This window comes from Myodes glareolus, chromosome 19 (assembly GCF_982192425.1).
Source record: "Myodes glareolus chromosome 19, mMyoGla1.1, whole genome shotgun sequence".
Lineage (NCBI taxonomy): Eukaryota > Metazoa > Chordata > Mammalia > Rodentia > Cricetidae > Myodes > Myodes glareolus.
Window position 1 is genome coordinate 41,589,941 of NC_142044.1, and position 15,655 is coordinate 41,605,595.

The window sequence follows — 15,655 nt, forward strand, 5'->3', positions numbered from 1 at the left end:
TACAGGCATGAGCAATCATCTCCACATCGTCCCTGAGATCTGGCTTCCTCATCTCTAACGGGAACACACAAGTCCCTCAGATACTGCTGTCTCGACTACCTCAGTACCCACTCGCCTGACTGCCGCCAGCTCCTCTGTGAGTTGAAGCAGACATTGACGGATGTTCATTTGAGGGCAGTCGTGGCAGGGAGACTGGAACTAGGACTAGAGAATTCTTATTTATGGTCACTACCTAGGCAGGAGGCAGGGATGCTTGAACTGCCTGGTTACATTGCAGGAGGATATGAGAGCACAGAGAGAAAGCTAGGAGGTGGGCAGGGGCTCTGAGGAGGGGCAGAGCATCTAGAGGGCCTGGAATAAAGGTGATGGACAGTGGTTTCGAGCAGCTTTGAGGCTGGCAGAAAAGAAGTCTCCATTGACCAGATTCCTTTTAAAATCTGTTTTGTTTGTTTTTTGTTTTTTTGTTTTTCGTTTTTTTTTTCGAGACAGGGTTTCTCTGTAGCTTTGGAGCCTGTCCTGGAACTAGCTCTTGTAGACTGACTGTAGACTACAGTCTTGTAGACTGTAGCTCTTTGTAGGCTGGCCTCAAACTCACAGAGATCCGCCTGCCTCTGCCTCCAGAGTTCTGGGATTAAAGGCATGCGCCACCACTGCTCAGCCTCCCTTTAGAATCTTTAAAAGAAATATATATATTTCTTTTATATATACACATACACTCTGCCTGTTGGTGGTGGCACACACCTTTAATGCCAATACTTGGGAGGCAGAGGCTGGCAAGTATCTGAATTTGAGGCCAAAGTAGTCTATAGAGCAAGTTCCAAGACAGCCAGGACTATTATACAGAGAAACCCTGTGTCAAAAAACCAAATACATACATACATACATACATACATATTTGAGTGTATGTGTCTGTGGGAATGTACACCACATATGTGTGCATGTGCCCTCAAAGGCCAGAAGAAAGTGTCAGATCCCCTGAAGCTGGAGAGGCCACTGAGAACCAAGCTCAGGTCCTCTGGAAGAGCAGAATTCACTCTTAACCGCTGAGCCATCGCTCCAGCCTCATGGCTCCTTTTATGCGAATAAAAGGGTCTCATGCAGCTGTGTGCCCATGCACCATAGGCTGCTGGGACAGGATGGCTTCCCAGTTTAGTACGTTGCCTTCCACACAGGTAGGCCTCGCTCAGCAAACAGTCCTCCTGATGGTGTTAAAGAGTCATCCTGGAGGCTGCAGTGAAGAACACTGTCCCTTTAAGGAGGCCTCACTGGAGACCCCTTCCCGTGGTGCTGGTTGGCAGCAGCAGGGCTCCTCCCTGCCTTTGGAGAAAGCTTCTCAGGTAATTATACCTCCCAGGCTTCTCATCCAGCACCTTCAAAGCACCTGTGATTCTGGTGAGCCCCACCCTTGCCTTTGAAGTCAGATTTACCCTGGGCAGGCAGAAGGCTTAACAAATAAAGTCAACTCTAGACTTGGGACACCCAGGCCTCCCGTACTAACTTCTCAGCTCCCTACATATCTCCTGCATGTTCAGGGGGATTTCTCCTGTATTAGTAGCTTTTCTTCCTGTTGTGACAAAATGTCTGACACAGTTTAAGGAAGGAAAATCATATTTGGGCCCATCACGGTGGGGCATCATGGCACCCGGAGCGGGAAGTGCACACACTGCACCCAGTCAGGAAGCCAGGAGAGATGAAGGCTGGGGCTCAGCTCACTGGCTCCCTCTATCCCGTCAGTAGGACAATGCTGCCCTCTTCAGTTAAAGCTTTCTAGAGACACACCTGGAGGTGTCTAGAGTCACACCCAGAGGTTCTAAATCCCTTCACACCGACAAGGATAAACCATCAGCTTCCTTTCCTAAGGGCCTTGTTTGTTTCTCACTCCCAGCTGCCGGGCGCAGCCCAACCCTGGACCTGCACGTCCCTTAGCCTGTCTGTCGGTGCCGACTGCTTTAGCAGAGGACTTCACCCCTCCAGTGTTCTAGGGACAGGTATGGGTGCAGCTGGGAGACACAGAGAGTTCTCTGGGTCTCCAACGTGGGCTTACATCACTGACTCATTCACACATCCCCAGATGTTCCCCCCAAGCAGCCTTGTTCTGTTTTCTATTGACCACCTGTGCCCTAGATGTCACCGCAAATGTCACTACTTCAACAAGGACAGCCTGGGTTTTCTAATGCTGACTGGTCACCAGTTCAGGGGGTGGGAACGTGTCCTAGATTCATTTCACAAGTTGTCATTAGGCTCACTGTGTACAAGGCCACTCAGGACTTTCTACCCTGAATCCTTGTGCCTGGGTTTTCTCATCTGTCAAGTGGCAGTCACTGTTGCTCACTAAGCTAACAAAGCTCTGTGACTCTTTAACTCCAGTTCCAAGGGATCTGATTCCCTTTTCTGAGTTCAAGTCCCACCACTCACAAAAGGCAGCTTATGGCTGCCTATAACTATATAGTTCCTGACCCCTGTGACCTCTGCAGGCAACTGCACAAACCCACACAAAGACACATGCACACACATGCACATAATTCATAAAATAATTTAAAATTTTTTTTTCAGTCAGGTGGTGGTGGTGCATGCCTTTAATCTCAGCACTCTCTGGAGGCAGAGGCAGGCAGATCTCTGTGAGTTTGAGACCAGCCTGGTCTACAGAGTGAGTTCCAGGACAGCCAGGCTATTACACAGAGAAACCATGTCTCAAAAACAACAACAACAAATACATACATGTAATTTTCTCTTTGTTTGAGACATGAGACATATCTCATTGTGTAGCCCTGGCTGGCCTGACCTCACTGTGCAAACCAGGTTGACCTGTGTCAACCTCTGTCTTTGGAGCGCTGAGATTAAAGGTGTGCCCATAAAATATCTTAAAGAAAGAAACTGTCCACACATTTTAAATCACACACGAGTTTACACAAATGAGATGCCCAGTGTGTGTTTTATGAATATTTTCCTTTTGTTAAAAACGATTTATTTATATTTATGTGTATGTGTGTCTGTATATGTCTCGTGTGCTCAGGTGTGCGTAGAAGGCAGAAGAGGAGGTCAGGGTCTCTGGAACTAGAGTTACAGGTGGTCTTGGGCTGCCCAACATGGATGCTGGAAACTGAACTCTAGTCCTTAACCGCTGAGCCGTCTCTCCAGTTCTTACTTTTCCTTCTGTACTGGAGGTTGAACTTAAGATCCCGTGTATACGAAACAAGTGGAAACCTCACCACCAAGTTAGAGACCCAACCTTTCTTTTACTTTTTGTTTTGAGATAGAATCTCATAAAGTTGCCTAGACTATCCTCAAACTCACTCTGTAGCCCAGGCTAACCTTATGCTCACTCTGTAGCCCAGGCTAACCTTAGACTCAATTTCGCGCCAGGCCAGCTCTATTCTTCCCTTCTCTTATCCTCTCTAGTCACCTCTCTTCCTCTCCTCATGCTTCTCTCCCTGCTTTTTATTGCATTTATTGATTTTGTGTGCACACATGCATAAAAGGACAACTTGCAAGAGTCTGTTCTCTCCTTTTACAGGTGGGATCCAGGACTGAACTCAGGTCATCAGGCTTGGGCAGCAAGCAGCTTTTCTTACTGAGCCGTCTCACCAGCTCCTCTCTTTGGAGACAGGCTCTTACCCTGCAGGCCAGGGTAACCTGCACTCATCATGTAGCCTAGGCTAGCTTCATGCTTGCGTCAGTCCTCCTACTTCAAGCTGTAAGTGTCTGGGACGTAGGCGGGAGCTGCTGCAGCTCTGCTCCTTTTATTTTTCAGGTTTTGGAGACAGGGTCTCACATACCTGAGGCTAGCCTTGCACTTGCTGTGTATCCAAAGCCAGATTTGAATTCCTGATCCTTCTGCCTCTGCTTCTCAAGTGCTGATGTCATAGACATGCTTTCGTGTAACCAGACTGTGGCACTGGCCCTGAAAGAGGGCTTCTGAGGCAGCTGAGGAAGCAGAGGTTTCCCGGGGCTGAAGGACTTGCCCAAGGTTGCTCTGCCTCGATGGCAGAGCTGGGCTTCAAACCAGGTGGTTTGGCCACTGTACAGGCTATGGGCCTCCAAAGAACCACCCCATCCTGATGGCTTTGCCCTACTTCCTGTTTCTCTGCTCTGGGTGAAGAAGCATCAGTCCCACAGGCTCTTCTTTTCTGGGTGAGCCTAGGAGAGTGGCCTCAACTTCCTGATCTGCTCCCCCACCCCCAGGCAGTTTCTTCCCCGTGCTCCTTCTCCCCTCAGTTGTAATCCTGCCACCCTTCCCCCAGAGGTCCCTGGGTTCAGAAGAACTCACCCCGCCCACTGTCTCTTGAGGCCTGACCTTTGGCTCATCACAGGGCATTTCCTCTCTTCAATGATTGGCTCAGAGATGGGACCCTTATCACAAGCCGGGCCAATCAGGCAATCCTGGGACAACTGGAATTCTTGGGAAAGAGGTACACTCTCAGTCATGGGGTGAAAGGCCAGCTGGGAATGCAGCCAACACAGACACACACACACACACACACACACACACACACACACACACACACACAGTGGGAGAGTGAGCAAGAGACAGAAAAAGCAAGGCACCCTGTTTGACCCTGTATTGTAGCCCTCAAATCCTCCACCTTGAGCGTAAGTGAGCCCATCACATCTGTGTTTAGCTTACTTTGTATTTTCATGCCAGTCTGCTGCCACCAGAAGGTTTGATTCTGACAGGGCTTAAATCGGAGTTTCAGCAGCCACTGCTCTGGACACAGCAGCAAAATACTGAAAGGTGGGAAAACTTAGGCTCAGAGAACAAAGTTACAGGCCTAAGGCCATTCTGCTGGGAAGACTCCTGCCTGCATATGGACTCTCTGGTCACCTGACTTGGTCTCCTACAGTGTACCTGTAGACACAAGGATCACACAGAGGCTGTGGGTGAGCCGGGCCCCTCATCAGCATGCATACCAGAGGCCCCTGCTCTCCCCTCCATACCTCCGTACAGAGGAGCCAGGAATGGACAGGAACGAGGCGGAACCTGCCACTGGACTTCAGTCTTCTTTTCAGTATTGGGTAGACTTGTCTGTGACTCTTTTCTGAGCCGGGCATGGGAGCATGCAGAGAGACAGTGACCCTGCATCCCCACCCCACAGAGGGCCTCTGTCTCCGCAGCAGACAGATGACATGCGATGCACAATGGGAAGAAAACACAGATGGGACAAGGCATCACTTCCTGAAATAACTCTTCGCTAAGTTCGGAGATATTGCACGCTTTGGAAAACAAATTATGGAAAATTAAAAAAAAAATCACTACTCACAACTCTGCCACTTGCGCGGATGCTTTGACAGCCCATCTGCTACAGCTCCTGCCGACCTTTTCCTCTCAGTGCCTTTTAAAAATAGAGTTCAGGCCAGGCCGCCACACAAACTTCTTCTGACCTTTATCATATGATACGATCCCTAGTAATTTCCTCCACGACCAGACTAACCATGTTGAGAGACTATGTTTTTAGATTGTATAATTACTTTTAACTTTGTATATGTGTGTAGCATGAATAATGAAAACCCAGAGACAGATACTGGGGTTCAAGCTGAAGATCAGAAAAGCAAAACAGCCAAGCCATAGGAGAAGTCTTACCTCTCCCAAGGATGGGCGGCTGCAGACTGAGCCCTGAGCTCTGTCTCGTCCCATTTTATATTCCCCTTTGGTGCTGGGATTAAAGGTGTGTGACCCACTAGTACCGGGATTAAAGGTATGAGCCACCACCACATGGATCCATTTCTGTATTGATCTTGTGTAGCCTAGGGTGTCCTTGAACTCACAGAGATCCCTCTGCCTCTGCCTCCCACATCCTGGGATTAAAGGTGTGTGCCATCACTGCCTGCCTTCTAGTGGCTTAGTTTTACCCTCTGATTTTCAAGCAAGCTTTATTTATTAATAATACCACTATAAATGTGTGATATCACTATATATGTGTGTGCATATGTGTGTGCGCGCGCACATACACACACACATGCATGAGTGCTGATGCCATGCAGGCCACAGCAGCGAAGCTGTAAACTGAATTTTCTGTGCTCTGCAAGAGCAGTACATGCCCTTAAGGACTGAACCTTTCTCCAACTGCATTAAGAGACAATTTTAAGGGGGTTGACAAGATGGCTCATCAGTTAAGAGCACTGGCTGATATTTTTAGAGGATCTAAGTTCAATTCCCAGCACACCCATGGCAATTCACAACCGTCTGTGACTCCAGTTCCAGGGGTCCTGACACCTTGTGAGAGCACCAGGCATGTACATGCAGCCAAGCCACTCATACACATCATCATCATCATCATCATCATCATCATCATCATCATCATCATCATAACAAAAATAAAAAGAGGCTATTATCCCAACAGTGTGTGGTGGTGCACGCCTTTAATCCCAGCACTCGGGAGGCAGAGGCAGGTGGATCTCTGTGAATTCCAAGTCAGCCTGGTCTACAGAGTGAGTTCCAGGACAGGCTCCAAATATAGAAACCCTGTCTCAAAAAAACAAAACAAAACAAAACAAACAACAACAACAACAACAACAACAACAAAAAACACCAAAAAAAGCAAGAGAGAGAGAGAGGTTTCAATCTCTACTTGAATGTCATTGTATGGATCACCCATCCAGTTTCTTTAGCCTTTCTTTGGTGGCTGCCAGGTTGTTTCTAAGATTTCCTTAGGGGAAAATGAACTCAAAAAGAACAGGGAGCTGTCTGTAACTTCACAGTCTGGGAGGCTAAGGAAAGCATCACCATAAATTAGAGGTCAATGTGGGCTGCATAGTAAATCCCAGGCTGAACTGAACAACCGAACGAGGCCCTGTCTCAAAGCAGGACCAAGGACAGACCAGCTGTGGCCCGGCTCAGCGGTACAGCAGCGTGCCCTGCCTGCAGAGGCCCTGGGTTCTAGTCCCTGTGGCGGAAAAAGTGAACAAACAGGAGGAAAAGGAACAAGAAGCTGGTACCTGCTGTGGTCCCTGAAGAAAGCTGGTGGGTCTCAGAATAGAAAGGGGGCGGAGCTGCGGGTGGGGAAAGATGTTCCTTTGTCATTGATGGGCAGGTATAAAGGATATTGGCCTAGAGGTTGGAGCAGGGTGGTGGCTGAAGACTTGGAGAAAAGGCTGGCCCCCAGCTCCTTGTTACACAGCCTAAGTGGTGAGTGGAGTTTTCTTTCAAAGAGGAGTAAACAGCCCCGCACTCTCTCCACCCTCTTTACCAGGTTAGGTGACTTTCTGTCTTGGGGGCCTTTTCTGACCACCACCTGCCTGTGCCTCTGCCAGACAAGGTTTCTGTAAGTTGAGAGACTGTGTAACCCTGGGCAACAGGGACTAAAAATCTGTATTTGGATGTAGTTTGGCCCAACACTCTGGAAGGGACAGGAGCTGTCAGAGTGAGTCTGGTTTGTAAGTGGGGTTGATGTGATGCGGTGAGAGCTGGGGGCAAGGACTTTGCCCTAGAGAGCTTAGCAGGTCTGGAGGGGGAACCAGGAAGTTGTGAATAAACAGGGATTTCAGACCTGGGTTGGAAAGATGCCTTCGTTCCTTCCTTTCTTTCTTCCTTCCTTCCTTCCTTCCTTCCTTCCTTCCTTCCTTCCTTCCTTCCTTCCTTTCTGATTATTTACTTATTTATCTTTTGGATTTTTGAGACAGGGTTTCTCTGTGTAGCCCTGTCTGTTCTGGAACTTGTTCTGTAGTCCAGGCTGGCTTTGAACTAAGAAATTCACTTATATCTGTCTCCTAAGTGCTAGGATTAAAGGTGTGTGCCACCACTATCCAGCTTATTTATTTTTCTGAGTGACTGTCCCACTATCACTGGCCTTGAACTCACAGAGACCCACTGGTTTCTGTTTCTCAAGTGATACAATTAAAGGTGTGTGCTACTATTCCTGGCTTTTTTATGTTTGAAAAAATATCTATCTCTCTCTCTCTATCTATTGTCTATCTCTATCTATCTATCTATCTATCTATCTATCTATCTATCTATCGTCTATTATCTATCTATCTATCTATCATGTATCTATCTATCTATCTATCTATCTATCTATCTATCTATCTATCTATCTGTCTATCTATCGTCTATCTATCCTCTGTCTATCTATCTATCTATTTATCTATTGTCTGTCTATCTATCTATCTATCTATCTATCTATCTATCTATTGTCTGTCTGTCTGTCTATCTGTCTATCTATCGTCTATCTATCTATCTATTGTCTATCTATCTATCTATCTATTGTCTGTCTGTCTATCTATCTATCTATCGTCTATCTATCTATCTATCTATCTATCTATTGTCTGTCTGTCTATCTATCTATCTATCTATCTATCTATCTATCTATCTATCTATCCGTCTAGTGTTTGTGTCACTGTGTGTGCATGTAAGTCAGAGGACAACTTGTAGGAGCTGGTTTTCTCTTTCAACCATGTATGACCTAGGGGTTGAACTCAGGTGGGCAAGCTCTATTAATTACCTGCTGAGCCGCCTTCCGTCCTGCACGGGGTTTTCCCCTTTGGACCTAGTTATTTTATTTGTACATGTTACAGATACTTTCTGCACGTCTGCCATACCGGTTTCTGTCAGGAAACGAAGGGTCAGACATCTCTGCCCTTGCTACACTCTCACTTTTCCTGGTCCCAGGAAAGACACCAACCCCAGAACACAGGAATGATCCTGCCCAGTGTACCTTGGTGAACCAAGGAGTTTAGCACAGCTGCTTTTAGGAGAAAGAGTGAAGGGTTGCCTTCCCTGACTGTGGGGACAGCAAGAGGCCTCCTTTCTCCTGTCCAGGGAAAGGAGGTGGAGTCAGGCATGCCTTGGGAGGGAGAATGCCAGACCAGGGCCTGTGCAGACATCTGAAGATGTTGGCGTCTATCTGGGATTTAGTGAGGAACTAGTGGAGGCTTTTGAGCAAAATGCTTTAGTGCAGCTTGGGTTTTGCTTTATTTATTTATTTATTTAATTTTATTTTTGTGGCATAACAAATCAAACCCAGTGTCTAATGAATGCTCCTCAACTTTTTTGTTTATTTTTTATTTGTTTTTTTTTTTTGTTTGTTTTTTGAGACAGGATTTCTCCGTGTAGCCCTGGAATTCCCTCTGTAGATCAGGCTGCCCTTGAACTGCCTGCCTGTGTACTGGGGTTAAAGACATGTGCCACCACTGTCTAGTTTAGACCTAGACTTTAAAGGAATCCCTCTAATTCCCACATTGACAGATTGGCAGAGGACAAGGTTGGAAAACCCGAGCAGTCTTAGTTCACAATACCTGGACAGAGCCTGAATCACATGGCAGGAGTGGGGTGGGGTGTAGGGGGTCAGAGTCTAGGGGTACAGAATGTTCTACCCAAACGGACTGGGGTGGGAGGGGATTCAAGGATGATTCCAGACCTTCTGACCTGGGGACTGGAAGCAGAGATGCAGGAATGCTGTGGGAGGGGAGGCTGCTGAGCCCTCTTAAGTAAGAGGCGTCGGTAGACAGTTGGAGCTGGAGATAAAAATAAACTTGGTTGCATATTACGCATTTCAGTTAACTGGGTAAGACGTTTGGGACCTCGCAGATCAAAATGGGGTAGGGGGCTGGAACGACACTTGCAGAATTCGGTTACTTAGGCGGCCTGGAACGAGGTGGGGCAGAACACACGGGAGCTGGGTGGAATGGGGGGAAAAAAGCCTCTTTTGGTGCTTTGCAGTTTCGTTTTGAACAACTGCACAAAACACTCCGTGGATGCCCGTTCCATAGTCCTACACCCACCCTACACGTCGCAAATGGTCACTAGATCTCCTTTCGCCTTCAGCGTAGGCGCAGGAAAGGCTTCAGAGAATTGAAGCGCTAGCCAGCCCGCGGGTGTTCAGGGCAGAGTCTGTACCCAGTGGGTCAGTCTGTGTATCCCAGGACCGTGATGGGTGGGACTCGGAAATCTGGGCCTTAGGTCTCTCCCAGAGCGTCTGTGAGTTGCGAGAGGACAGAGCCGTCCTCCTGACCCAAGATTCGGTCGTGGGGCTTCGCAGCGCGCGTCCCCTTTAAGGCTCGCCGAGTGACCTCAGTCGCGCGCTCCGGCCCCGCCCCCGCCAGCGGCGCTGCCAGCGCGCAGGCGCGTCGAGGCGGCACTCGGCTGGGCTCAGGACGCGCCAGCAGCGGCGAGGGTGCCGGGCTGCGGCGCCGCCTGCTCCGCCCGCAGTCGCCAGCGCCATGGGCTCTTGAGGTACCCGGGCGGCGGGATGCGCGGGGTGAGCGGGGAGCAACCGGCCAGGGTTGCTACTTGGGGAGAGACCCTCGTTGGGGGCTCCCCGCGGGGAGGAAGGGACTCATAGGCCCCCGCGCGGCCCGTGGGTGTGCCCGCTCCGCCAGCGTGGCGGGGCCCTGAGAGTAATTGAACCTTCCCGTAGGGGAGCAGGGATGGGCGGCGCGGGGTCCAGTCTCGTACCGATGGGACTGTGGGCACCGCGGTGGGTGTGCTGCATCCAGCCTGGCACGGCCGAAGGGCACGTCGAGGCGTCCGTCTCGTGTGCGGTGGCCTTGACCTGGCCAGGTGGTCGGCCCTCGGAGCGGTACAAGCGTGAGCCTTGCCCACAGGTCAAGTGGATTTGGATGGGGACAGATAGGAATCCGGGAACCCCAGGATGTCGGTGTTCAAAGGAACCCTAGAGATTGGTTTGAGAGTGTGCATCCGACCTGTGTGTTGTGCCTATTTTCCTGGGCACGCCCTTGGACACTTTGCTTGACTAAGACCTAGCGCCAAGGGGCTCCAGGCAGTTGCAAGGCAACGGAGTCTGGAGAATGGGCCGGGATTTCTAGTCTGTAGCTTTTCTGGGGGACTGTATGAGGCCGGACATCTCATCCTTTCCTCCCTTGCAGGCTGTGGTAGGGCAAAGCAGGTGTCTGCCTGCCTGATACCTGTGTGTGAGGTGAAGGGCCATGTATTATTCATTTGGCTGCCAGGTGCTGTGTGTAAGGAGAGAAGTAACAATCTGTGCCCTGGAGGCTAATGCTTGCAGACTCAGCCAACACACACACACACACACACACACACACACACACACACACACACGGTGGTGGCGGTAGCATCAGTGAAGGTGCAGGTCTTAGAGGTCCAGCTTTCCTTTTTTTTTCTTTTCTTTTTTCTTTTTGTTTTGTTTTTCAAGACAGGGTTTCTCTGTGTAGCCCTGGCTGTCCTGAAACTCACTCTGTAGACCAGGCTGGCCTCAAACTGGGAGACCTGGGATTAAAGGTGTGCACCACCACTACCTCCTCCTGAGGTCTGGCTTTCTTGGCAGGCTGTTCACAGTACCCCTTCCCATGTCAACATGGTGGGCCCTTGGGCTCTTTGCACATCTGAACATCTTGAGAGTTCTGTGTTGTGCCGGAGTTGGAAGGGAAAGGTGGTGTTCACCAGGACACAGATTGGATGATCTGGGAACTCTCAGGTGGCTGGGCAGAAACTGACTTCGAAATAAGTAACTTCAGGGATTCCAGAAATGCAAGGCAAAGGCAGAGGAGTGCAGAGGTGGGTTTAGAGCTGGGTGTTGGGGAACAGGCCAGCGAAAAAGACTTCAGCAGGAAAGGACAGTTGAGCCCAAGCCTGGCCACTGACATTCCTCAGGGGCTTTTTGTTTTTCATGTATATTTTCCGTGTGAGTAACATATTGTGCATAGTTGTGGATGAGGAAACTGAGGCAGCAGGTGGGGGGGCATTAATGACTCACTTGTCAACGTGATACAAATAGACTGTGAAACCCATCATCCTTGAGTCAGGAACTGTGTCTTGCCAGGTTGCCTTAACTTACTGAGCATCTACTGTGTGCCAGGCTATCTCTAGTCCCTGCTATGTTCAGTTTCTCCTTGATGTCCCTGGAGTAGAACATGGAGGGACCAGACCTGCTACCTGCCTCTAGGGGCTCCCCATCTGCGGGGGGGATATGGACATAGATGGCGACCCCACTGGCCAATGTGGGTGGAGAGGCTCTAAGTATCGTCTAGGGGCTGGCCTGGGTGCCCTTATGCAGTCCTGCAGGACGGATTGTAAGTTGCGTAAGTTGCTCCCAGGGCGGTGGGGTTGAACTAGGAAGGAGTAGAAGGGGTTCTAGATGGGAAGGATGGGAGTGACCAGCTTGTCCTAGTTCTGTGGACCTGGACTCCTGTCTAGGAATTGCGCTCTCTCTCTCTCTCTCTCTCTCTCTCTCTCTCTCTCTCTCTCTCTCTCTCTCTCTTTCTCCCTGTCTTGTGCACTGAATCGGGGCTCAGGCACTCCCGGCAGGCGCTGTGCCACTGAGCCATGTCCTCAGTTCTCTTACATTCTATCTTCGAGGTTTTGCTCCTGTTTGCCGGCCGGCCTGCCCAGTCCTCTCCCCAAGAGGGGCTCGGTGCTATTTCCAGTCCCTGCTGTGCTCATTTCTCTCTGTACGCTCCCTGGAGTAGAAACTGCTAGGCAAGGCAGGGTACAGTCCTTTATTGTTTTGAAAGCGAGTAGCAGCAGATGAGACTGGGGATTTAGTGTGAGTGCTAGGAGGCCTGGATCTGGGCTCTCAGAGTTCTATATGGGGTCTGCCCCAGGACCTTGGCCGAGGCTTTGGGGGCAGCAAATACAGAATATCTCGTGTGTGTCCTGAATTTGCTGGCTATCGGGGAAGTGAGGCCAGAGTCCTGGGTTGGCTGAAATAGCCCAGTGTGTAACTAATACATTTGAGACAGTGCTCTACCTGTGGTAGGAAGAGGGCACTGAAGGGGCCCAGAGGACAACAGGAACAACAGTTCCTGAGTGCTTGCTGTGTGCCAGGCACAGTTCAGAATGCTTTTATGAATTATCTTTCCATCTCCACCATCAGGTGAGGTGGGCTCACCTTTCAGATCACAGGTGAGTTGGTCCCATCTCCGTCTTGCTCTTCCCCTCTGCCATGGGGTGTTCTGGATGCCTTGCTGGTCCCGAAGGACTAGGGATTTGGTACTGAGGAGGAAGAGGAGACCTCTAGGTAGCAGGAGCCCCAAGCAGACATGGAGGCCTGGCATGCATCCCTTCTCAGAGAGTTTTGATTTGGTCCTGGTGTGGTCAACAAAAAGCCTTTGAAAGTTTGAGAGGAAGTGACAGGCACAGCCCTGTGTTACGAGGCTGTATCATCACCCTGCATCTTGCTTCCTTCATTCTGGCAAATAACTCCAAGATGACCTACCTCCTTCCTGTTTGCTGCCTCTTTGGTCCCTGGTTTCCCTTTAGTCTCTGCATCTGGTTTTCTTTTGCATCTTCTGGGCCGAAGGTTACTGTGCCAGATCAGGCCTCTGGACCCTCCCTTGGAACGGTTACCTGCTCTCCTGCTGGCTTCTTCTGCTTTCTGTCATTTGGATCCACTGAACAAAAACCTGTTGGTTGGTTGGTTTGTTATTTGAACAGGGTCTCATGTATTCCAGGCAGAACTTCAATTCACTATGTGGCTGAGGATGACCTTGAACTTCTGATCCTCCCAAATGCCTAGGATTACAGACATGTGCCATCTGCCCAGTGTATGTAGTGCCGCACATGACAGGAGGCACTTCACCTGCTGAACCAGCCCCGAACTTGTTTTCCTAAGGACTGAACTCCTGATTCTCCAGGGCTCCTGAGGTCATAGCTTCTCACATCCCAGCTTTCAAATATCCTTAGGACTTATGGTCTGTTATCCACCGTCTGTGCTCCGAGCACTCAGGAACAGCGGATAGAGCTGGTAATAGAGCCAGGCAAGCTGGGTGTAGCTGTGAGCTCCATGAAGACTTGCCTGCTCTACTTTGCTAGGGGCCTGGCTGGCTGGCTTTTAATACAGTGACTTACCAGTCCTACCAGAGTGTGAGGAATTAGACGGATCCCTTCTCTGGACGGAGGCTGTGAGATTGTGTGTGCCCCACTGGAGGGTCTTTGCAGAAAACTGCTGAAGTGCAGCTGTGTGAGGAGGCGGGGGCTGTGGGCTGTAGGACGTGGCATGAGAGTTGGGGGAGAATACCAAGTTGAGTGCCCTAGCATGGGCAGTTGAGCTGTCAGGAATCTGGGCCAGCGAGGTGGCTCAGTGGGGAAAGCACTTGCTGTGAAGACTGCTGAGCCATCTTTGATCCCCAGAGCCTGTGGTGGAAGGAGAGAACCAGCTCCTGAAAGTTGTCTTCTGACATCTGCATGTGTGGTGTGGCATTCCTGTGTGCGCATGCGCGCGCACACACACACACACACACACACACACACACACACACACACAGAGACACACACACAATAATAGTAATGAAAAAAACTAAAGTTTAAAATTAGAGACTTCATAGAAGCATTGAAAATGGTCATTGAGAGCAGGAGAGAGGGAGCTAATGAGCTCAGCAGTTCTGGTGACCTGGAAAGAGAGTGAGGAGTTGCAGGTCAAATCCATGCTTTTGTGAGCACCGTGTCCTTCGGCAGGTTGCTTACCAGCTGTAATTCATGTTTTTTAAAATTAAGGTAGCTGGGCATGGTGGCACATGCCTTTAATCCCAGCACTCTGGAGGCAGGGGCAGAGTAGATGGATCTCTGTGAGTTCTAGGCCAGCCTGGTCTAGGTAGCAAGTTCCAGGACAGCCAGCTTGCATAGTGAGACTTTGTTTTATTGAGATAATTGTTCCAAGCTATAAAGCAACAAATAGATAAATAGTTAAGGTTGTGGTATTGCTGTACATTATGTAATCCCACTACTTGGGAGGTTGAGGCAGGGGGATGAGTTCAAGGCCAGCCTGGGGAAGGACAGGAGCTGCAGTTTGTCTCTCATCTGTTAGGATACAAATACTGATAGCATGGCGATTATAGGGCTGTCGTTTCCCTTAGTGCACAGCTTGTACACGGCTAGAGGTCAGCCTTGGGCGTTGTTCCTCACCACCTTATTTTTTACCACAAGGTCTCTCCCTAGGACCTGGGGCTCTCCGATTAGGTTGACAGGCTGACAGGGATCCCCAGGGACTTGCCTGTCCCTGTTTCTCCCGTCTAGAATAACAAGTGTTTTACAAAGGTGCTGAGGATCGAACTCAGGCCCTCAGGCTTATGTGCTAATACTTTACCGGCTGAGCTGACTCTCCTGTTCTCACCAGCTTTTGCTGTTTCCTTGCAGGCCATTTAATTTCTTCAGGCGTCCTGTGTGTCAGCTAGGGGAAGAGACACCAGCTACAGGGTTATAATCGTCCTGGATGCTTTGAGGGTATAGTCTTGCCTGGGTAGATGTTTTTCTGAGGAGGTGACAGTTATAATGTCACCGTGTGGAAGGGTGGAGAAAGTAAGCTTTAGGCAGAGGGGGCAGCTTATACAGTGATCTTAATCAGTGTCACAAAACCAATCCTGTGGCCCTACAAATCGGCATAGCCTTACAACGGTACCTAGCATGTTCTTTGAAGGTGATTTCTGCTTCTCAGAGGCCATAATGGGAAGACAGAGTTGGGAGCACTATGGAGGGATCTTAATGGGCCCCCCTAGTTTTAAGTTTTCTCCTGATTCCTCCTGTACTGTTTCTGCTGTATGGAGTGTGGGATATATGTCTTGCCCAACACACACTGAGAAGTCACTGGCAGCGTTTCTTTCTTTGTTTTGTTTTTTAAGATTTATTGATTTTTATTTTGAATAGATGAATGTTTGCCTGCCTGTGTACCACGTTTCTAGGGAGGTCAGAAACAGGTATTGGATCCCTAGGAACTGGAGTTACAGATAACTGTGAGCTGCCATGAGGGTG

The 15,655-nt window shown here is 49.5% G+C and overlaps 1 protein-coding gene across 3 annotated transcripts in view; it reads left to right on the top strand.

The window, feature by feature from the left end:
- The first annotated feature begins 10,066 nt into the window (after positions 1-10,066).
- The window catches only part of Tmem184b (transmembrane protein 184B), a 43,851-nt gene continuing 38,262 nt past the window's right edge, over positions 10,067-15,655 (top strand). The window contains exon 1 of one of the 3 annotated variants that reach the window (XM_085678390.2): positions 10,067-10,165. Coding sequence is in view for 2 of the 3 variants with exons in the window: in XM_085678388.2 (XP_085534514.1) it covers positions 10,182-10,190 (9 nt within the window). In the remaining variant the exon portion in view is untranslated. The other 2 variants (XM_085678388.2, XM_085678389.2) reach the window with 2 other exon arrangements.